At 36.0% G+C, this 23161-nt stretch overlaps 1 protein-coding gene across 1 annotated transcript in view; it reads right to left on the reverse strand.

Moving 5' to 3' along the window:
* Positions 1–13063: 13063 nt before the first annotated feature.
* The window catches only part of AVPR1B (arginine vasopressin receptor 1B), a 62628-nt gene continuing 52530 nt past the window's right edge, over positions 13064–23161 (reverse strand). Inside the window, exons 2-3 of the mRNA XM_044076844.1 lie at positions 14060–14305; positions 13064–13694 (exon numbers count right to left, since the gene is read on the reverse strand). Coding sequence (XP_043932779.1) covers positions 14088–14305 — 218 coding nt within the window. The 3' untranslated portion in view covers positions 13064–13694; positions 14060–14087. The remainder of the gene's footprint in view (positions 13695–14059; positions 14306–23161) is intronic.

The following is a 23161-nucleotide window of genomic DNA, read 5'->3' on the forward strand; positions in this document are numbered from 1 at the left end:
GGACATGGGCTGACTACGTCTGCACATGACTATAAGCTAGGAGCAGCCATTTAATCCCAAAATTAATTGGCCATTCTGCAGGAAGGTTTATCTAAAATAAATGGTACCAAAATCATGGACTTAAACTAAATACCAAAAATGCAGTCTTGCATCCTTTGGGAAGTCATCTACCCTAGGGAACTACCCACATTCACAATACACACCTAAGAATTGACCCACTTATTTGGGAATTTAACTGGACAATAACCAAACTTTTGACCAACATGTGACTCTTGTGTAAGCCAATAAACAAAGGGATTGTGTCTGGATCTAGAAATGTCACTGTCCTTCTTTACTGCTCATTAGGCCAGTCATTAAATATGATACCTCCTTTGGCATGTGTCTATCCAGACAAAGGCAACAACTGGAATGCCCACAGAAATACCTTACTAAAAGGATAAAAGGCCTTAACAACATGGGCCAACTCAAAGCTTTCTCACTATACTCTGTATCCTACAGACTGCTAAGAGGTGACCTGTGTTTGGCATACAAGGCATCCTCTGACTAATTACTGATTGATTTACTACACATCAACAAATCAAATGACATCAGAAATGCTTAGTATAGGGATCTAAACCTCTTCTACAACATCAACAGAATGGTTTGGAGGGAGAGGTATATATGGCAGAGAATATTGGTGCTGTAGAACAGACTCCACTCCCCATCCACCTAAAACAAAGTTCATCCCTGTCCATGTTCAAGTGCAGCTTAGATATATTGATGGGAAACAACTTGTCCCAGGACTGCCCCTGTAAAGCTAATGGACAGAAGCAGCTCCTAAATGCTTTATCCCATTCATGGGTCCCCTCAAATTACCTATGGTATGATCTCAATTATTTTCATTTGGAGTAATACATAATTATCAACCATGGGATAGGTAAGGCCAGTATATAACCAAATGGGATAGGTTATTTCAAGTACAAAAATGGAAACTGGTTAGGCTTAGAATAGCCAGCAAAGGGCAGCAAGCCTAATGCATACCCATGAACCAATTCTCAGTGGGAATTAAGAAAGCTACAGATGAAAACAGTTGTACATTCTTTTCTTATCTTTCCATAGAATTGAGCTGTCTGCATGTGAAAGCAATTACTGTTGAGAATTCTTCACATCATTTTCTGAGGGAAATAGATAATTTAAAGGTATACAGGCAAGCAGTTCAGTAAAACATAAATTTAGAAATTATTGGAAGTAAATAAGTGATAGCAGCTTCCCTAGCAGCCTTAATACTTCAATGCATTTTACAGAACAGTGTATACTTATTTTTATTTAAAGATAGCCAGTGCAGCTTTTCTTAAGGTTACAATTTCATTTTCCTTTTTTCTGAAATATAACAAGCAGTTTTTTACATCTGGGAGGGAAATATGGGTAAAAAAGAACAGATATCAATCAGTGTAAGTAGAAGCATAGGCTGTAAAGTATGCTTTAGTATTAGTAATCTTAATTATAGGTTAAGTAATGGGTGTGGATGCAGCTGTCATTTTGGGGCAATTCTTCCCGTCATGAGAGTGAAATTTCACTTTTTGAAGATGCACATATAATTTTTGTTTGTTCTAAGTTAATAGGTTTTGTGACTGTCCTGAAAATGTTTTAAGGGAGTTCATTAAAACAAACTGTCTTGAAAAATGTGACATAAGTTAAAATGGAGATGTAAAAAAAACAACTGTATAAAATATCAACTTGCCAAAGAGTGTGTACACATAACACAAAAATCTGGAAATACACACTCAGATAAGCTGTCATGTATAACAGGTGTGAGCAGTAACTTCTTATAATGGCTATGCTATTCATATTATTTTGGAACATAAATGGCCTTACAGGAATAGACAAAAGGGTAAGAGTACTGCATTATATTAATAAATGCAAAGTGCAAATAGCAATGCTGAAGGAGACACATTTGGAAAGAATTGAGAATGTGAATTTGACAGAGAAATTATTTCCGGATGGGTATTTAGAAGACTATCAGGAAGAAAAGAAAAGGGGAGTAATTATACTAATTGCTAGAGGAGCTCCAATAGTGATAGAAGACATAAAAAAGATAATGGTAGATTTATGGTAGTAAGCGGCTACTGGCAAGGGAGGAAGATTATGCTAGCAAGTATTTTATATTCCACCAAAAACTGCTATTATGGTCCTTAAGAAAATTTTGGAATAAATGATCAGCTTTCATCAGGGAATATTACTTATAGGGGGTTACTGGAGCTCAATTTGCAACAGTAAGGATGTATTTGGGGGACCTAGAAGGGAAAATATAACAGAAGAGGGTAGATTTCTGAAGAAATGTATGAAAATATTGGATATAAAAAACATGAATTCAGAAGCAGAAATTCAGAGAGAGTGTATATTTTAGTCCCAAAAGTACAATAATTTGGCTGGAATAGACAGAAATTATATTTTACAGGAACATATGCATTTAATTGAAAGCTTCGATACATATCCAGTAACTATTTCAGATCATGCATGAGTAAAAACTAAGATAAAAAATTCAGGGTAATGAAGTGAAAATGAGACATTGGTGCTTTCACACATTTATGTTAAAGTACGGAAATTTAAGGAATGGGAGTGGAAATTATTCAACAGTTATTAGAGAAGACAGAAATTTCTTCAGACGTTATAACTAGTGAAAGGGATAAAATGACAATCGAGTTTAAAAACAGGGTAGAAGTAAAAGAAAAACAGTTATGGTTAAGAAGTAATAGGATTTATTTAGAGGGACTGACACAAATATTGCAGAGTAAGGACACTCACAGAACAAGAAGATGCACAAGTGCAGGCTGCTAAAGAAAAAATAATGGAGGATCTGGACAATACACAATAGTTTAGAAAGATTGCTGTTAAACAACTGATTTTTAAAAAATAACTCCAGAGCATAAAAATATTTTAATGCACTGACTTAGGCAACAGAAATTAAAAAGGGTTGTTGCCAAACTTAGGGATCCTATAACAAGAAAAATAAGCAGGCATCAGAAATTTTATGAAAATTTGTATAAAGCAGGGAAATATAGAACTCAAGAAAGAGTGCAAATGGAAATATTTGTGGAGGACTTAAGCATGCCAAATCTAGAGGCAGATGAGGCTCAGCAATAAACAGTTAAGATAGGAGGAGATGAAATAAAATGGTGATGTATAATCAATCTGCAGGAAGGCCTCTAGGAAAAGATGATTTTCCTGTAGAAGTTTGAAATCTAGCAGGGAAGAAAGTAGTAAAGATCTGGAAGGTTTTGTTTAACAGTATTTTAAAAAGAAGGGAAGCTCTAACATCTTAGAAAGGAAGTTGTGTTGTCTGTAATACTTAAAAACAGTAAAGGTAAAGACCCTTTTCAATTTTAAACCAAGACTACAAAGTGTTTATGCCTGAACTAGCTATAAGTGTTATGTCTATACTAGCTAATAGAATGGCAAAAGTGTTAGCAAAATTGATAGGTATGGATCATTAAGGTTTTGTGGAGTTGGGGGTGGGGTGGGGCAAGAAGTTGACCGCATTAACAGGGAAGCAGAATGTAAGAAAATAACACTGTTGTCTGTGAGTTTTCATGATGCAGAGTAAGCATTCAATAGAGTGAGCTGGAATTTTGGGTAGGGAAATGAAATCATTTGCATTCCTTGATGTAATAATAAGGTTAATTAGGAGGGTATATAATGGATCAGAGGCAAGAATTAAAGTGAGCGGGTTTATCTCTGATAAGTTGTATAAGAGTAGTGGAACCAGGCAGGGGTGTCCTCTTTCCCCTTTGTTATATGCTTTATATTTAGAGCCATCAGCAAAGAAAATAAGGGACTTAAAAACTGAAGGATATAATTGGTATGGCAATCAAGAAAAGCTGTCTTTATTTGCAGATGACATTATTTTATATCTGATAAATCCAGAAAAGGGCATCTCAGTGTTGTGGAACATTTTGAGACAGTAGCAAATCTTTCTGAGATATTAAATTAATGAAGATAAAACAAAGGCTCTAGCTGTAAATTATGTACCAACACATGAATTCATTCAGCAATACTCATATTTATTGTGACATGATAAGATGAAGCATTTCGGCGTATTGATTAAAAGGGCGTCTGTTATGGCAGCTAAGGATATGTGAGAAAAGACTAAACAAATGATAAACAAACTGAAAAACTGGAAGCTCTTGTTTATGGGTAAGGATAATAAAATACAAGCAGTGAAAATGTTTTAATTCACTTTTTTTATATACAGGTCAGGCATATTTTTTATCAACCAGAGGAGAAATTGTAGACAATAATTAATAAAGAGTTGAAATATTTATCTGGGAGGGGATGAGAGCAAGGGTTAAGTGAGATAAGTTGATATTTCCAATATAAAAAAGTGGTTCAGGATTTTCTGATTTGAATATTTTAGAGCTACAAAGTGAAGGCTCATATACATAAAACAAGCAGAAAATTATAATTCAAAGTAGAAAGGGATGATAAGAAAGCAGGAGGAAATTCAAGAAATAGGGAGAGACTGGGATTTTGGATGCAGATCCTTAAGGAGAATAACAGACATGCAGGATATTATATTCTTAAAGTAGAAGAAAGTATTTTAAGAACTAAGCCAACATGAGAATGAATAAGGGAAATTTTGACAATAGGGATGACTGCAAGTGTGAGTACAGAAAACAGGCAAGAGGGAATTGTAATTTACTGAGGGAAATCTGGAAAGGCATAAATGTATTGGCCTCAAACAACTAGAGGGGAATTGTAATAGAATGGGATGAGGCAAAGAAGATATTAAGACTGCAGCTTAGAGACTGCCTCTTTTACCAGGGATTGGTAGCAGAGTAGAGGCAAACAGAAAGGGATAAGGAAATCATAAGTTAAAGACCTGCTCTAGTAAAATTTTTAGTTGAATCTAGATCAGAACCTGATGTTAAAAGGGAAAATTCATAGGGCATATAAAATATTGCACAATACATATACAAATCCATCAGAGGAGGCAAGAAAAGATTTGGAAGAGAGACTGGATAAGAATTTACAAGGGAACAATTGGAGGACAGATGTATGGCTCCCAAGTATGTAACAAAGTCTGGAAGGTTTAATATTTTTACTTGGAAGTATTTGCACTGGTATCTTTTGTATTCCTGGCAGACTCCAAATAATTTTTCCTTAGGTAGATGGCAAATACTGGAAGTATAATGGGAACATAAGCTTTGGTAGTGTAATGAGTTGGCAAATTTTAAAAATTCCTTCAGAGTACTCTGGCATAAATATTGGGTAAACAAATGGGTGTAACTAAGGAAATGATTCTTTTGAGCAGGAACACAGGATCTGCATTGCCTAGGCATTGTAAGGCCTTGTTACATTTAATTCTGGTGTCTGCCAACAAGGCAGTTACTAGAAAACTGAAGTGAAAGTCTAAACCAGCTGTACCTGAATGAATATTGTAAACCTGATAAAAGAAATAGAAGTGGTTTCTTTTGAAAAGGGAAGGAGCAAATTACATATAAATAAATGGAAACAGTGGCAATAATAAGCACAGAATGCTGCTCTGGAGGAAGAGTGAGGTTTCAAGGAATTCAAGATTTGAGCTATTTATGTAATGGGCTGATAAAAAAACAGAACATATGGGATGTATAATGTATTTAACTGGAAAGATCTTAATATGCTTTGTTTTATTTTATATTTATGTATGTTTGCCTATGTCTTAAGTGATAATTCAGTAAAGGTGTTAAAAATGTAATGTGTATGTTTATGTTTACAGGAACTTGTTTATAAAAAAATGTACATGTGTATAATTTTGAAGAACAAATGCATGTACATCATACTGTCAACAAAGTTCCTTACAATCAAAGTTATTTTTTTTTCTGAGTAGCAATGTATGGCTGCTAAAGATGGACAATAAGTAATTACTGTACAAATGAAAATAAATACTTCACAATTGTGGGTTTGGAAAAAAATATTTATTAATTCCATGTACTACAAGATGAAAATCGGTCAGTATTGAAGTAAATTCACTCAGAGGGTACACTGGAAAGTCTGATGGTACACCTAAAATTAAAAAGCAAATATTTTGGCTACATAATATGAAGGAATTATTTACTAGAGAAGACACTGATACTTTAAAATATTGAAGGCAGCAGAGGAATGGAGAGATAAAGGGTAATACATACAGGCAGTGTTACTAAAGTGATGAATACAAATTTCAAGAACTTAAAATAAGCACTTGCTGACAGGCAGGCCTAGTGTGCTAAAGTCCTTGAGATCACAAAGCATTGACCTCAACAAAATTATTAAATAAGTACTACTTGAAGATCCAGAATGTTGAATTTTGAAGTTCTGTCTATGATCCTATGATCCAACAATCCACATTGGCCATCATTTTAAACATATAATACTGCTCTCTGGCACCATTGCAGAAGTGATAAATCTTGGCAAACTACATTTTTTTTGCTATAATTAGGTATAATACAATACACATTCTTGCAGAAATGTTATCAAATTCTTCCGGTTTACTACTATTTATCTATCTATCTATATATATATATATATATATATCCACGACAAACACGAAACCACCGACATAATAACCACCGACACCACATAAAACACGAACCATACAAAATACACACCACAATAACTGCTAAACGAAAACACACAATAACACAAAAAACACAACACACACACCACACACACACATAAACACAAACACACCACACAAAAACCCAAGCACACCAAACTAACCCACAAACACTCAAAGTCTTACTATCGCACACTCCCTACCCTAACTCACTAAACTACCTGTCGGCCACTTAACTTACGCTCCACCTAAACCCTACTCCTTGGCTTACCCTAACCCTCCTAACCTTAACCCACCCCTATCGCCCCTAACCCTAATCCTAACCTCACTTAACCCACCTAACCTACCTACCCCTACCCCACTTACTTAACCCCTACTCTCATCCACCCCCCCCCCTATCACACATACGTCTCCAATCCCGCACCCTACTTGCGCACTTAACGCCCTCGCATACCAGCATACCTCCCACCTTTCTCCTCCTCAGTCGGCATCCTCGGCGTTGTCATTGTCATCTCCGGGGTTCTTGTCGATCGATGTTCTGCCACTCGCCGCGATCGGTCTTCTTTCACTTCTTCACTTCTGGGCTTCAGTTCCGATGTGGGTCTTCGGCTTGCTTTTGCGTCGAAGTCAGGTAGAACCATATATATATATATATATATAGATAGATAGATATAAGGTTTACCTCAGTTATTGCCTGCATGCATTTTATAGCATGTTGAAACACTGATGTTTTTTTTCCACTGGTGCTGTTGATTGAATTATGTAATGTTCAAAGTTCAATATATCAACTGTTACACAATGTCTAGCCTTTTCCTTTTTCTTCATGTTTGTGTGACCCTGGAGTTAATAGATTTAACTTCTGGGGGGTGTGGGGGCATAGCTGTAATGTAAAAGTTTTTTTTTTTTTTTTTTTTAGTTCCAAATGTAGCCTGTTGATTTACATTTGCAATTACTTTTTTTTATTGATTTTAGTTGCGATTAATAAGTTTGTGTGATGTTGTATGGTTCAATCAAACTCACCAGTGATTATTCATTATAAACTCATGTGTGTGCATATATACACACACACACACACACACACACATATATATATATATATATATATATATATATATATATATATATATATATATATATATAAATATATAGATATATATATATACACACACACACACACACACACACACACACACACACACACATGGAAAATCTGGTTCCACTGTAATAACCCAGCACTCTACAGCACAGAGTAATTATATATTATTTATCTGCAGGACAATAATGCATATAAAATGGATAAACTAGTTTTGCTTCCACTTCAATATCTGAAATGCTCTTCTTCCATGTCACCTTTTATACAAGCCACAATCATGTGACCTGAAAGTCAAATATGCTAGTTATACACTAAAGAATAAAGCTTAAAATGCAATCAAAGTGCTTCTAAACATAGAAAGCACAACACATGATATTACAAATCAACCCTTATGTCAAAGAATCCTCAGTAAATATGTACTAGAAGTTATTCATTTATTCAATAATGTTCATTTAATCTTGGTGGGAACAAGACACCAGTGTTTACTAACCAAAATCTATTTTTCTTATCCAATAGATACTTTAAATTGCTGTCATCTTTTATGGAAATAACTATATCACTGCCAGTGAATACAAATCTGTCTCCTCTATGTGACTTACTATATTTATATAATGCACTTATTTGCTTTTCACACTTAATATCAGTCAAGTGCACTTTACAAGTTCCTTGAGCATTCCTGTTTGCCATATAGAGAATGTACAACAAAAACATTGTGCAAGATACACGGACCCTTGGCAAGGTGCAACATGCACTTAATCTAATTTGGAATGTGCGAATAGTATTTGGAAAATTCTTGACTAACCGCTATTTTATCACAATGTATGCATCTGCCTCATGTATTACAACCTTTTAAATATTTCTCACTTTTACTAGAAAACTCTATAGCTATAAATCAATATCTGTATAACTCTCACCTTCCCCTTCCCCTTTTTGCTCAAAGTGTGAGGTTAGAAAATCAGTTCTAAAACAAAACTTTGGTGATGGATACTTTAAAAAATAGCTCTTTTAAGCAGCCCACTGCTTTTCTGGCACAGTGAAGACTGTCTTACAAAGATCTAAAATATGCTCATTTTCATATAGTCGTCTCTTTTTCTCACAAGCATCCTAAGGTTTCAATGCCTTTAGGATGCTACTGAAAACCCATCCTTGGATTAGCTCAGTTACAAAAGCTTTTATAAGTATGAGAGATAATAGCTGGAAACTATCTCAACAAAGGATTACCAATTTACCTCTCTCACACTAAAGACTAAGGCATAAATGTAAACATTAACAAAAGATCCAAAAACATTTTTACTTGTCTTCAAAGTAGTAACACTTGAAGAAAGATGCTTTGTGGAAGAAACATGTAAATTTGACCACAGATGTAAAGAAAATGTTGATCCCGTTTTCCTTTCTCCTGTGGAATGGAAGAGGATGAGTTATTATATTGTAAAGTACTATTCCAAAAATGATAGAGAGGTTGTTCTGAACTATCATAAAACATATGACAAAGAAGGCTTTCACATCATCAAACTGTGGAAACTTTCATTTGCACACTGAAGTCTCCACCCCTTTTTGAATTTCTCCAAATGTTTTGGATTTCTAATACAGTGATGGGAATGGAACCCATTCCTTTGTCAAAGTATGACTAAAGTTCATGAAATTAGTATTATGTCAATCTTTTGATATCAGCAAGAAGTGTTCTTCGCAGCACCCACAATGATAATGACTCCTTCTGCTGTTAGCCAGGCTGGTGTCTGTTCGGGGTTTGCGTATAAATGGTTCTTACTCATGGCTAAATCTTCATGGAAAGACGTTACTACTTTTAGCCAAAAGTTAGGTACTGCATCTCAGCCTGGGGTTTCCAATTAGAGGTTTTTCTTAACTTTGTTTCAATCTCTCTGGCTGTTATTTCATCCCATTTCATATCCTGTATCTTTAAACTTATTATTTCTTTTACTTCTTCTATCCATTTAGCATCTGTGTGATGTTCCACAGGATCTTCATAGATACTTCTCCAAAATCTATTTTTTTCTTTTTTTTTGGTGGTCTTTCAATTCCTTTTACCTTGTTTTTCAGATCTCTATAAAACTTTTTTTGGTGATCAATAAATTGCTTATTTTTTACTTTTCCTTTATATTTATCTGTGTATCTTCTAAGTTTTTCCGCCTGTGCAGAGATTTTTAGTTTATTTGTGATAGTGCATGATATATCTGGATCTGTTCTAATACTGCTCATTGCTTTTATCACACCAATCTTTCTTAGTATTTTTGTTGATCTGTTCCCTTTTCTGTATTCTTCTAACAGTGACACTTCTTGTCTTAATTGCTTTATAGTTTTCTCTGTTTGAGATTTTCATGACGGTATTCAATTTCTCCCCTTCCTTTCCCTCACTACCCTGTGTTATTGTGGTAGAACTTTATCAGTTATTACTTTAGCTGCACAGTAATATACCATGTTTATTTCTGTTATATCGCTTGGATCTCTATGGACAGTCCTAATTACTGTGTTCATTTGTTTTATCAAACTTCTAACTTTTGGGGTTTTATTGACCTTCTGCAGTCCATTTATTTCATTGACCTTAATATATCTATCTGTTTCTATTAAATCAAGCAACTCTTCTCTTGGCTCATTTTCTTCTAAACTGAGGGCACATTTTTTATTTTCCATTTCCTGCAGGCACTCTAGAGAAAGTTCTATAGCATCTTCCCATGGCACATTCTTTTCAATTTCATCCTGGGCCATCCGTTGCTCTGTCATATGGGAGCTCCCTGGCCTATCACTTCTCAACAGTTTCCACAGTTTCCTGCTCCTTTCTCTGTTGTCCAGCTTCAAGTGAAAGTTTATACTGGTTTCCTGTGGAAGGCTCCAAACTATCTTCATATGGCACCTGACCAATTGCTTCATATTCCACTAGTCTCCCCTTAATTTGTATATCCATTACTCTATCCTGTTGTGGTGCTTTCTGAATTAGATTTTCCACAGTGTATCCTTCACTTCGCAAGTACTCCATAACCCCAGTTTCTATTTCTTTAACCTCTCCATTGCTAATCTCCTTTTCTTCTTTTCCTTTCCTCTTTGTCTTCTTATTTTTTGTACTGTAAAGTTTTCCATATCTGGATTCCTTTGCCTGTATTTCTCTTCAAATATATTTGGTGCTGCTCTTTTTGTATTGTTTAGTTTTGCTTTCTCCTTTGCATGAATATTACACCATTTTAAATCTCTTTTTCTTTTCCATGTCCATATTTCTTCTTCAGATGTCTCCTGATTTTCCTGTTTCTCCTTACTTTGTGGATTCACTCCATCATGCTGTGATGTAACCTGTGTTAGACCTTCTACACCAAATCCTTCACTTCACAGGTACTCCATAACTTCAGCTTCTATTTTATTTTACTTCTGCTTTGCTAATCTTCTTTTCTATATTCCCTCTGTGTAATATTATTTTCTGTATTGTGAAATTGTCCATATCTGGATGCCTTTGCCTGTATTTCTCTTCAAATATCTTTGGAGTTGCTTCTTTATATTGATTAAGTTGGCTTTCTCCTTTGCATAAATATTGCAACATATTAAATCTCTCTTTCTTTCCCATGTCCATATTTCTTTTTTATACTTTTCAGAAACCTCTAGGTTTTGTTGTTTATATTTTCTTGCTTCCTCAGATGCTTCTTTTCCCAGATAGATCAATGTTTCTTGATCTATATATTGTTTTTCACAAATTTGTTGTATTAATGAAAACAAATTTTTATTTGAAGCTTCTGACAGTTTTTCTTGTAGAAGTATATTTCTTTCCTGTAATTTCTCTCTTAATCATTTTATATATCTTATGTCTGGAAATTCTAGGCTTTTTGTCTGATAGTAACAATACATAATTTCTTTTTTATCCTCAATAGTCCACTTTATCGTATTTATGGCTCTTCTCTGGCCTATTAGTTTTAGTGATTTTTGTGGTCTACAACTTCTTTCTATAACAAGGGGGCCATCCTCCCCCTGGGTCTGGCCTGGCCCCATTGTAGGAATGTTTCCATATTTTGAGGATTCTACACTGTTATCTTTTCGGTCCTGGCACCTGAGTGCCTACCAGAATTGGGCACTATTTTATCCTGGGCATTTTGCACCCAGATATCTTTTTTAAATTTTTAACTTTTAATTTTTAACCTACTTCTGTCCATTATATATGCTATATAAATACAGCATATATATATCAGTGTTGTCTTGGTGAGATTTTGTGAAAAACAGGGTCCACCTCATGAAGGTACTCACCAAGACTTTAGGATGAATTCATCAATTTCAGCAATACTACTTTCCTTTGCTTGCTGACTTACCATATCTCCATTTGGACCCTTATTGACAATATGTGTTGTATATGAAGATCACATTATTCAGTAAGTTTTCTTCTGTATTACTCTTAAATATAACAGCAACAAACATCATACTTAATAGTTGCAACAATTGCCTTTAATTTTATAGATTACCTGTACCCCATATGCTTTGTGGTCATATTTCTGCTAATTTTACTTAATTAATCTTAACTTTTCTTTTAGATGTATTTGTATTATTTTAGCCTTATATACTATTTCCCTGTATTTTTATCTAAGTATTAGTCTATGACTTGTCTACACTTTACTGCTTGTGTCTGGTGGTACATTATTATACAGGTTTGTTTACTGCTCATGTACTGTTTTGATTTTCATTTTTAATTTGTTGGTCATGTCATGTCATGTCTGAAAATCATATTGTCCAACATCCATCCAGTGCTGTTGAGCTTTATCCGTCTCTTATAGTGACCCTGCAAACAGTAAAAGTAATTCTCAATTTACGAGGCAAGTTGGGAAGGGAAGATGATTGGCAGGTCTTTCTTCCATATTGTGGATGCACATGCAAAAATAAAAACACACACATGTACACATACCTACACCTATAGACATCTTAGATTCACCAGTCCACCTTCTAACAGGTCTATCTATTAAAATTAATAAAATAATCAGTTTAATTTTGAAAACATTTGCACAGTAAGTATTAGGCTGTTTGGAGCACTTAGAAATTAATATATTTAAAATAATTAAACTCTTGTGGAGTGATAGACTGTTAAACTTCTTAATCTGTTCTCAAAGAACTTGACTAAGGCATATAAAATGACTGCTCTGCTTTTCAGTGATGGATTCAAAATAATCAAACAAACTCTGTAAGGCTTGTTGTTTTTCCCAGTATTAAACTTGTTGTGATGCTACAATTTCCAGGCTGGGTTCTTGTGATTCTCAGTATTAAATACATCTTTCATGATTCTTTTTTCAACGTTTATGCGTGCTATACTAAACACTTCATAAAAGTGTGAGTATTGCATTCAAAATGGCACCCCACCCCCATTAATATTAGGAAAGCCATCCATACCAGAAAATACTCTTGTTATTTCTAACATTACTTTTCTGGTGACTCCCTGAAATACCTGTGGGAGCATTTCTATAGTCCCACATCTTGACAAAAGCAGATATACTTTGTTGTACTTTATTTTGTTTTAGTTATACCAATGGTAACTTTACACAAGAAACAAAATAAAGTTCATAACACTATTGCATTATACTTCCATAGCAGTAGTTTTCTAAGAATTACAGAAACTAAAGTTAGAAGACAAAGATTAGAAATAAATTTAGTTTTTGCTGTAAAGTTGTTTAACTTAAAGTATTACTTCACACAATATACAGATAGCAGTCTTTAAAGAGAGTTGGTCTGTTTCTTCCATGCGTACCTTCAGATGAGAAGGTCATTCAAAAGGAAAGAGCATAAGGCCCACATGCAAACAGCCTCTTTATGCCGAAGACTCGTGGACGTCCATATTCTTCATTGAAAACTACTGGCTATACACAGTTGGAGGACCATTGTCAAATTAATTTCTCTTGATTGTATTACTTTGTTTTGGAATTAAAACACTAATACCAAACTAAAAGAAAGAACAGCTTATTGACAATGCTGGTTTTCTATTTTTCATTTACAGATGGTGAGGTTATGTCCTGTGTAAATCAAGTTTCCAAGTCTGGTCAGTTTATCTGGGAGCCACTAGCTTCTGACGGTGCATCGCTGTAAGTTAAAACAAAATTTCTGTTTATAAATTCATAAATGTGAAACTTTTAGTATGAACGGCAGCTGGTTAACAGAAAATTTGGAGTATGTTCTTAATCTAAAATATTACATTAGTTTTGATAAGTTTCATTCCTAATAGAATTTTATTTATGTTATTAGTGCTGCCTTCATAGAATTTGGAAAGGTAAATACATTTTTATAGGCAGATAGAGCTAACTCCATGCACTTAAAATACTACTGTGCTAGCTGTCTCTCTAAATTTTCAGTGTCATACATGTTTATTAAATAAAATGCATTAACAACATCTGGATCACTATGACCCAGACTTAGCAGCAATATTTCAATGACTCTGAGATATTTACCTGTCAGATTACATGCCTTGATGGTGCTTCAGTGGTTTAGCTTGGTCAGAAGGGTGTTTCTTCGACAGCTTAGACTACCATTAGAGCCTTGTCTCCTTAGCTTGTACTGGAACCTCCGACAGCAGGGAATGTACCTGAAGATGTCTTGTATGAAGTGCCCACTAAAGGCCATGTAGATCCAGGGGTTGCAGCAGCTGCTCAGGCTACCCAGAAGCATGGTGATGGTGAAAGCAGTGTCATCCGAATCTGTGAAAACAACATACAGTTAGAAATGAAGCACACAGAATACGTCCGAGTTTGTGAATACAGCATACAGTTAGAAACGAAGCACACAGCATAAGTCCAAGTCTGTGAATACAACATACGGTTAGAAATGAAAGAACACAGCATAAGAACAAGTCTGTGAATACAACATACAGTTAGAAATGAACCACATAGCATATGTCCGAGTTTGTGAATACAACATACGGTTAGAAATGAAGCACTCAGAATACGTCCGAGTTTGTGAATACAACATACGATTAGAAACAAAAGAATACAGCATAAGTCCAAGTCTGTGAATACAACATACAGTTAGAAATGAAAGAACACAACATAAGTCCAAGTCTGTGAATACAACATACGGTTAGAAACGAAGCACACAGCATATGTCAGAGTTTGTGAATACAACATACGGTTAGAAATGAACCACGCAGCATACGTCCGAGTTTGTGAATACAACATACGGTTAGAAATGAAGCACTCAGAATACGTCCGAGTTTGTGAACACAACATACGGTTAGAAACGAAGCACACAGCATAAGTCAGAGTTTGTGAGTACAACATGTGGTTAGAAATGAAGGACACAGCATAAGTCAGAGTTTGTGAGTACAACATGTGGTTAGAAACGAAGGACACAGCATAATGAATATTATGACTACAAGCAGGTAGCACCTTGTGTACTACAGATGGACATTAGAGCTAGGATAAATTACACTGAAATGTATGCAGTAAGGTAAGGAAGTCTGTTTTGTGGGATTGTGAGCAGAGGGCATCCTAGCTAAAATAATGTGAAATCGGAGTGCATGCTGTCCTGCCTAGTAGAATCAAGAAGGTAAAGAGTACCTTAAGTATTACACTTGTTATAATATAGTGTCCTAGTAACTATGATAGAAATTATAAATTTTCTTGGAAATCTGGGTACATAGGTACCACAGTTGGAGTCGACATGTACGCTCAGTATTAAAGTGGCTGTGTGAGAAATACTTTGGCAATCACATAGGAGTAATGTGAAGTTTCACATGATTTATTGTGTACAGAAGTGGTAGCTAAAAGATTATGTTTGAGTAATAAGGTATGGAATCACAGAGTGAAATCTCAAAGCACCAAGATGCCCTGTGTAGTATGGTAAGGAACTAGTTTGCACCCTCCATAGTCGGCTAAGAAGTCATAGGGTATGACAGGTAGTTGGGAGGTGATAACACTGAGCACATGTATAGTATGGCATAATCACAGAAAGGCATTGGTAGCAGGAGGGTGCCATATGGTATATGGTTAGAAGTCTACAAATCATAAGATGTCCTAGGTATCTGGCTAGATATCACAAGGTGACCAACAGATGAGGGACCTCAGTTTGTTAATGTAGTAGACAGATAACTCAAATCCTGTCTTGGGCACTAGGATAGACAACTGCAGGGTAGGAATCATTGGCACTGTGATAATAGAGTAGGTCATCATAAGATGCCCACTGTAGTAGGATGAGGAAACCCATGACACCTTTAATACTCGAAAAGCGAACCATAAGGTGCCCTGGATTGTAAGTGGAGAATTATAATGATATTTAGGTAGTAAATTGGGAATCACAGTATATCACGGAATGAAAGATTTAAAATGACATAGTACCTTAAGTCAAATGGTGTAGTACAATACTTTCAGAAGAAAGTTTGCTTTTCTCAAAGCTCGGTCAACTATTCATGAACAAGCTATACTGGCTATTACAACATTCTGTCTTAAACCTGATGATGTTTTTCGATTCAGGGAAGAAGCAGTGTGTATTATATCCACCTTCTATTTCAAAGTCAGAGACCATGTCCTAGAATACGATGGATGTACTACTCATAGTTAAAAAAAAACAAAGATCATAAACCAAACTGGACAATCAAGAATAACCTGCTTGGAAATCATCTTGTACTCAGTTAAGGTCTTGTGTGTTAACCTTCCAACATCAAAAACCTTCACTTTTTTCAGGACTAATGTATTTCCTGAACTGTAAAAAATTATATTTTACTTGAAAGCTTTGATTTACCCTTGATTCATTGAGTTACTATTCTTTTACATAAGTTGTCAGTATACTCCTATTAGTCCAAAGTCACACAATATTCATCAGTCATCATTTAGCATGAGACTGGATTTCTTCTCACTGTCCAGGTGTAAATCTGTTTTACCCCCCTTGTGAGCTGGGGTTGACCTTGTAACAACATGTGTCTGCTTAGTCCATACTCCCCCCAGTACCATGTATTTGGAATTTATTATCCCACTCCAGGTCGGGGCCACCAATCCCCCCCACCTACCATTCTGACATGTGATTTCTTAAGAGAAGGCGTGGATATCAGAACTGTCACTGCTACCAAGAGTGGTTGGGTTAGTCTGGTTTTGTTGAGCTCGTTCTACCTGCTTATGGCCAGTAGGTGTTGATATAGACTTACTAACAAGTACTCATGCATGTTTCTTTGGGTGAGCAGGCAAAGCCTCTTCATTCCTATCCCTCCTCTTGCCAACTCCAGCCAGTTTCCATGCCACTTACTGATCATTAGTTACCCGGGTCGTAGTCAAGGCTTTATTCTCCTACACCAGTAGAGCTGGAATAAATCTGTAGTTGTGGACCTAGACCTTAGTTACCACTGCCATGTAACTGCTACTTGTTCTTAATAACAAAAAAAATAAGGCCAAGAAGATTTATTATAGAATTCTGCCCTACCACCAACAGGAAGACCTCTGGAATACTATGCATGTACAGAATGGTCACGTATAACTAAGAAAATAACTGTATCCTAATTTAACAAAAATTCTTGAACATTCTGCTTCCATTTCAAAACAGGTTTTCCCACTCAGAATAAGATGTATATGTGACATACCAGCCCCATGACTAAACTCAGAGAAGTCCTAAAGGTTATTACTAGCAGCTCTTCTTGAAAGGTTTACAAAAAAATCTACTTCCAGAATAACCAGTAGTAGTAATAATTAAGGAACTTGTGAAAAAAAGCTGGTTAGTGAAGGCAAAACAACCATTACGAAATAAGGCAGGTGGTAAATGCAGGCAATCCTTGAAGATTCTAGAAGGAAGTTAATACAAGTGGAAAAGTAATCAACTGAAGACATTTCCTGTAAATGCTGATGAAGAATGTAAGATAAAACCAATCTGCACTGCTGCTGATTGCCTACATTTTCTTGAAAATTAACTTTGGAAAAACTTGCCAGACTTGGAACAGCTGCCTACTAAAAGCATTTAAGGGATTTTTGGCATTTCTTCTTATCTTAAGTTTAGCACAGTTTCTATATGAAAAGTAAATAAATGGTTAAGAAGCTTCCAAACCATTTGCCTATGTTTTAAATGTAACACTTTTATTGCCATTGTAAACACCATAATCTGACTTTAAGTACATGCATCTTCAAAGAATTCTGGGAAATGGATCACATTTTGAGTCATTCAGACATATTTCATTGCTTTCATCTTTAGCTAAAGTTTTGGAAGAAAGTTGTGGCCTTTCAGATGGAAAACTACATAATCCCCTTTGAAAACATAATGAACAGCATAGATTCAGAAGAAGGCATAACATCTGAGACATTTTATTTAGGAGCATAAGCAAAGAAAAGTTGACTAGTACCATCTGCACAGACTTATAGAATGCTTTTGATTCTGCATAGTATAAAAAGCTGCTGCTAGAGCTAGCTATGAATGGTCTTGAAATATAAAGATGAATGTTTCTTCAACTCTCATAGGCTTTTTAAGTTGAACATTGACTTCTTCAGCCCTGTCTTCTGCTAATCATATGAGGTATTCCTTAAGGCTCAGTTTTCGGCCTATTAAGGATGAGAATCACTGGGTATCCACAGGGTAGTAGTCTGCAATTCACAGGGTATCCTAAATAATATGATGAGAATCACATGGTATTTAGTGTAGTAGGATGTGAATCACAGAGTACTTTACCTACAGTACACTGGATAGCAGAATGCAAATCACAAGGCACCCTGGGTAGTAAGATGTGAATCACAAAGTGTTGGGTAGTAGAATGTGAATCCTGTGGAGCCCTGCATTATAAGACTGTGACTCATAAGGTATCCTGACTAGTAGAGTATGGGAATTATACTATGCAAAGAGTAATATCCTGGATAGCAGCATAAATAATCATAGTTAGTCCTGGGTAGTAAGATGAGGACATCAAGGTATATTTTTACTTATTCATTTGTTAAATGGGTAATTAAATTGGTCTGTCTTGAATTTTTTTAGAAATGACATAAACCACAAGAATAAGGACATAAACGATTTATTTATTAAGTGCTTAGAGAATCAAATCAACTGGTGTGTTTTGAGAAGAAGGAAACCACAGTAACCACTGAAAACACACGCAGTGGACGACATAGATAATGCATACTAAGTGCTGTATGGGTAGATTTGTAGTCCAGGTTGAGAACCTGTGAGGCAGAGATATCCTAAGGTTATACGATGGAAAATCATCACTTTTCCTTGGTAGCAAATTGGGGATTTGTAGGGTCTCTTGTGAAAGTGTGAGGAATGTTTTAGCATCAGTTTCCTCTTGTTAGGAAAATCTGTATTGTATAGTGTAATTTCATCTATTTCTCCAGTCACTAGTCATTGCTTGAAATGTTTGACTCTGTAGATGCTACCAGGGCTGCTGCCACTGATACTGTTTTATGGAGTTTTGCCTCCTGCATTCTTAGAACCTCCCAGAAAATGTCAGAAATGAAATTTTTAATTCTCCTTTGGATAGAAATTTAGTTTTAGACCCTCTGCAGCAAAGGTTATCAAAAACTGTGATGAGAGTGGTAAGCTGATTCGTCAGATTTTTCATCTTTCCTTCTCTAAACTCTCCAAGGGATTCTCTGCTCCCAGAAAACTGGTAAGCAGTTGTTTAAAAAGCAATGACAAGGAGGTTCCAAAAAGAAACCCCAGAACAAAGGCTAGTCAAATAAGTCAGAATAAGTATATAATGGACCTTGTCCCCCACTCCTCACCCTGGTAGTGCCTTAACCCTTCCAGAAAGTCTGAATCTCTGTTTCACTCTTTGGCAACAGTTTGTTTCAGACAAATAAGTGCTGAATGTGATCCATCTAGGATAGAGATGGTGGTGGGAAGAAATTCCTCCTTTCCAAGAGGATTCCTCTTCATTCACCAGACCAAACTTTTCTTTCTTCCTGTCTTATATCAAATGCTATCTCAAGGGGTAATTGAATCTGTTCCTCCTCCTTAGTTTGGGGGAGGATTTTACTAAAGAATGTTTTAAGTGCCAAAGAAAGAAAACTCTGAGACCACTTTTGGATCTTTCTTTCTTTTTTCTTTCTTTCTTTCTTTTTTCCTTTCTTTTTTCTTTCTTTCTTTCTTTCTTTCTTTCTTTCTTTCTTTCTTTCTTTCTTCCTTTCTTTCATCCTTTCTTTCTTTTTTCTTTCTTTCTTAGGTTCATAGGTTCATATTAGGCTATCTGCCCGAGGGCATTTATAAGCCTAGCCCATAGTTTTGTGGCTTACGCCACCCCTTTAGTTTGGAGAAACTATGCCCATTATTTTGCTGTGCCTCTGTCGAGCAGTGACACTGAGGTAACCCCTGGGGTGTATCTGCGATCTCCCATCCATTGGTCAAGATTCCTCTTGAACAAGGCCAGCGAGGTGCTCTGCCTCACATAAACCGGGATTTTGTTCCACAGCATAGGGAGTCTTTGGGTGATGAATCTTTCTTCCTTTCTTTCTTTTTTCTTTCTTTCTTTATTTCTTTCTTTCTTCCTTTCTTTCTTTTTTCTTTCTTTCTTTCTTTTTTTCTTTCTTTCTTTCTTTTTTTCTTTCTTCCTTTCTTTCTTTCTTTCTTTTTTTCTTTCTTTCTTTCCTGAATCGGTTTGAGATACTGCCCAAGTTCAAATGCTTTCACTTCGCAACCTGTTGCTCCTCCCTACCCATTTGTGTTTTCTAGTAAGATTATTTTCAAGAGATGCACAGCATCACGTTCCTATTCATTCAGATCTTTTTGTGTGTATCTTGATCATGTTATCAGTTGCGTGCCTCACCCTTCGGACTATCCGCTGCTCTGAAAGTGTTCACAAAGTGTGTAGCTCCATTTATAGCTCATTGCAGACTACAGGGTATCCACATTGCTCCATATTTAGATGGTTTATTTATCTTTGTAGAGTCTTTTCAAAGTGTCGGGAATCTCTCTCCTGGGTAAGAGATCTCCTATAAAGGCTGGGTTTCCAAGTGAACATTCAAAAAAATTTTGACTCCATCTGACAGGATTGTATTTCTTGGGAGCCTCCTACATATCTCTGTACAAAGAGCTTTTCTTCCTTAAGAAAAAGTAGATCTATATTTAGATCTATTCTTGGGGTTTTCCATTTCAGCTCCTGCCATACCCAGTGAATATCTCAGGATTCTGGGTCTCATGGCTTCCATGATTCTCATGACTCCTCGTGTAAGACTTCACATGAGAAAGAAACAATAGTATCTGAAATCTCCTTGGTTCCAACATCAACATCCTTTGACTTTTTAAATTCCAGTTCTGAGATTTGTGAAAACGGAAATTGGCTGGTGAAGACATCAAATTTCTCAGAAGCCAAGTCTCCCTTTCTCTGCTCCAAAGTATTCAGCACAACAAATGCCTCAGACTTTGCATGGGGAGCTGTGTGTGTGGGTATAAGAGGGCAGGGTCCTTGGGACAACAAAGATAGAGCTTGCTTCTCTTTTATGTTTATTTGTTTTTGTCTTATAAAGGGTTTCAACTCTCTGAATCATCGGTGGTCCCCAGGACTTCTTCAAGTGTTTACAGACAATACCACAGTGATACGGTACATAAACAAGCAAGACAGACCCAGATATTGCCCCCTATTCAGACTAGCAATGTCACCATGAGATATTGCTTTATAGCACAATATCACTCTACAAGCATCTCGCATTCAGTAACTCTGCGTTAGAGAAGCTAATGCTTCTCCCATTTAAACCACTTCATCTGACTGATGTGAGATTCTTAACATAAAATACAGTTTTGTTGATTGCTCTGACTTCTGTAAAAAGAGTACCTGAGTTGCAAGCTCTCATGGTGGATTAACCTTTTATCATCTTCCAAGGAGATAGGGTTTCTTCAAAAATGATGGAGAAAGAATATTTCATACCATGGATGGCCACAGACAGCTTGGGTACTATCCTGACAGAACAAAATCTTTCAGAAATTCTGATCAGTTTTCATTCCTTATGAAGGCAAGAATGGCAGCAAAGTGTGTCAAAGCAGGCTATTTCCAAGATGTTTTCACAGGCTATTACCTTTTGTTATCCCCACCACAACAAACTATTCCAGGCAAGGTGAAAGCTCACTCTACCAAGGCCTCGGCTTCATCCATGGCTTTTTGGAAAGGTTGGTCCCTAGAAATATTCATAAACCAGCAACTTGGTCTGCTGTGCATAGATTTACCAAGCACTATAAAGTAGATTCCTTCTCCGGGTATATAGTCACCAGGGGGTCCTGGACCCTTCCACCTCCCCATTATATTAAGTTATGGTAATCTACCCACACAGCTAAGGCTACTGCAGCAGTGATCAATATGAAAAACATAGTATAGTTGTGTAAGTAAATCTACCAAAACAGTAGATGTTGGAATGATCACTACTGCAGTAATCACTCCCTTTCTCCACCTCCATTGTTTTTCATGTGTTAAGATATGTATTTTTTCTTTTCCTTGCACTGTCTTCTCGGGACTTAGCATCCCTCTTAAAGTTGGCTTGAAAGCTCTGAAGGGCTTGTTGCCCAAACCTATATTTTTAGGGAGTTCATCTCAAGCCATCTAATAGTTTGGGTGCGTGGAATGCTCTGAAGCTTTGGGAGCTGGCCAGCTGTTATATCTAATACAGGTTATAAAACATAAATCTTAGGCTAATGCAGCAGTGATCGTTCAAACATCTACTGTAATAATAAATTTACTTACAAAACTGTAGTTAATTTTGCCTGAGGTATAGAGTACTGGTTTTATAAGTAATCAGGGACACTAAGTTTTGACCAGTCATACAGAAGTGTGAGGTTTCTGTTTATGGTTGCCAGTATAATTCTGAAATGGAAAAATAAAGATCAAGATAGGTATGGCCATTTAGTATACATTTTTCTGATTTTTAGGGCATTATTTGGTATGCAGTATCTGCACATATATTTGCATGTGTTTATGTGTATACAGTATTTATAGATATGGGCTCCTTACTAAAGATCGAATTTTCAAAAAAGCGAACGTTAAATCATTGCACCCACATTGCCGAAAACCTGGAAGCTTGCAAACTACAACAATATTACAGCATATAATTCTTTGCAGAGGAGCAAGACCCTCTGCTAATTATATATACAATCTCCAAGATTGCACTATAGTGGTTAAAGGCACAAAACCCCAGTCCACACTATACCAAAATCACACACAATAGAGGCCCATACTGTTCAATCTTACAGGTTTTCAGCAATGTGGGTTTGATGTTTTAATGTTCACTCTTTTGAGTGTTCAATTTTTATAGAGATATATATAAATATATATATATATAGTATATATATATGTATATATATATATATATATATATATATATATATATATATATATATATATATATATATCTGTGTGTGTATGTGTGTATCTGTATATATTTATATACTGTTCCCCTTCAGAAGGTCGAATGACTGAAATCTGAAATCTTGAAATGCAAATGGTCGAGACCATATGCTCGAAATTTCAGAAGCTCGACCTTCTGAATGGGGATCAGCATACAGCGCAGAATGGGAGATTTCCCTTTCTGCACTGTAGTGCAATCTTGGAGTTGGAATAAATAAGTAGTGGGGGTGTGGGGTGCACAGGGGGGCTTGCCCCCCTGCAGAAG

This window comes from Protopterus annectens, chromosome 7.part0, assembly GCF_019279795.1.
Source record: "Protopterus annectens isolate FY-2018-M chromosome 7.part0, PAN1.0, whole genome shotgun sequence".
Taxonomy (NCBI): Eukaryota; Metazoa; Chordata; order Ceratodontiformes; family Protopteridae; genus Protopterus; species Protopterus annectens.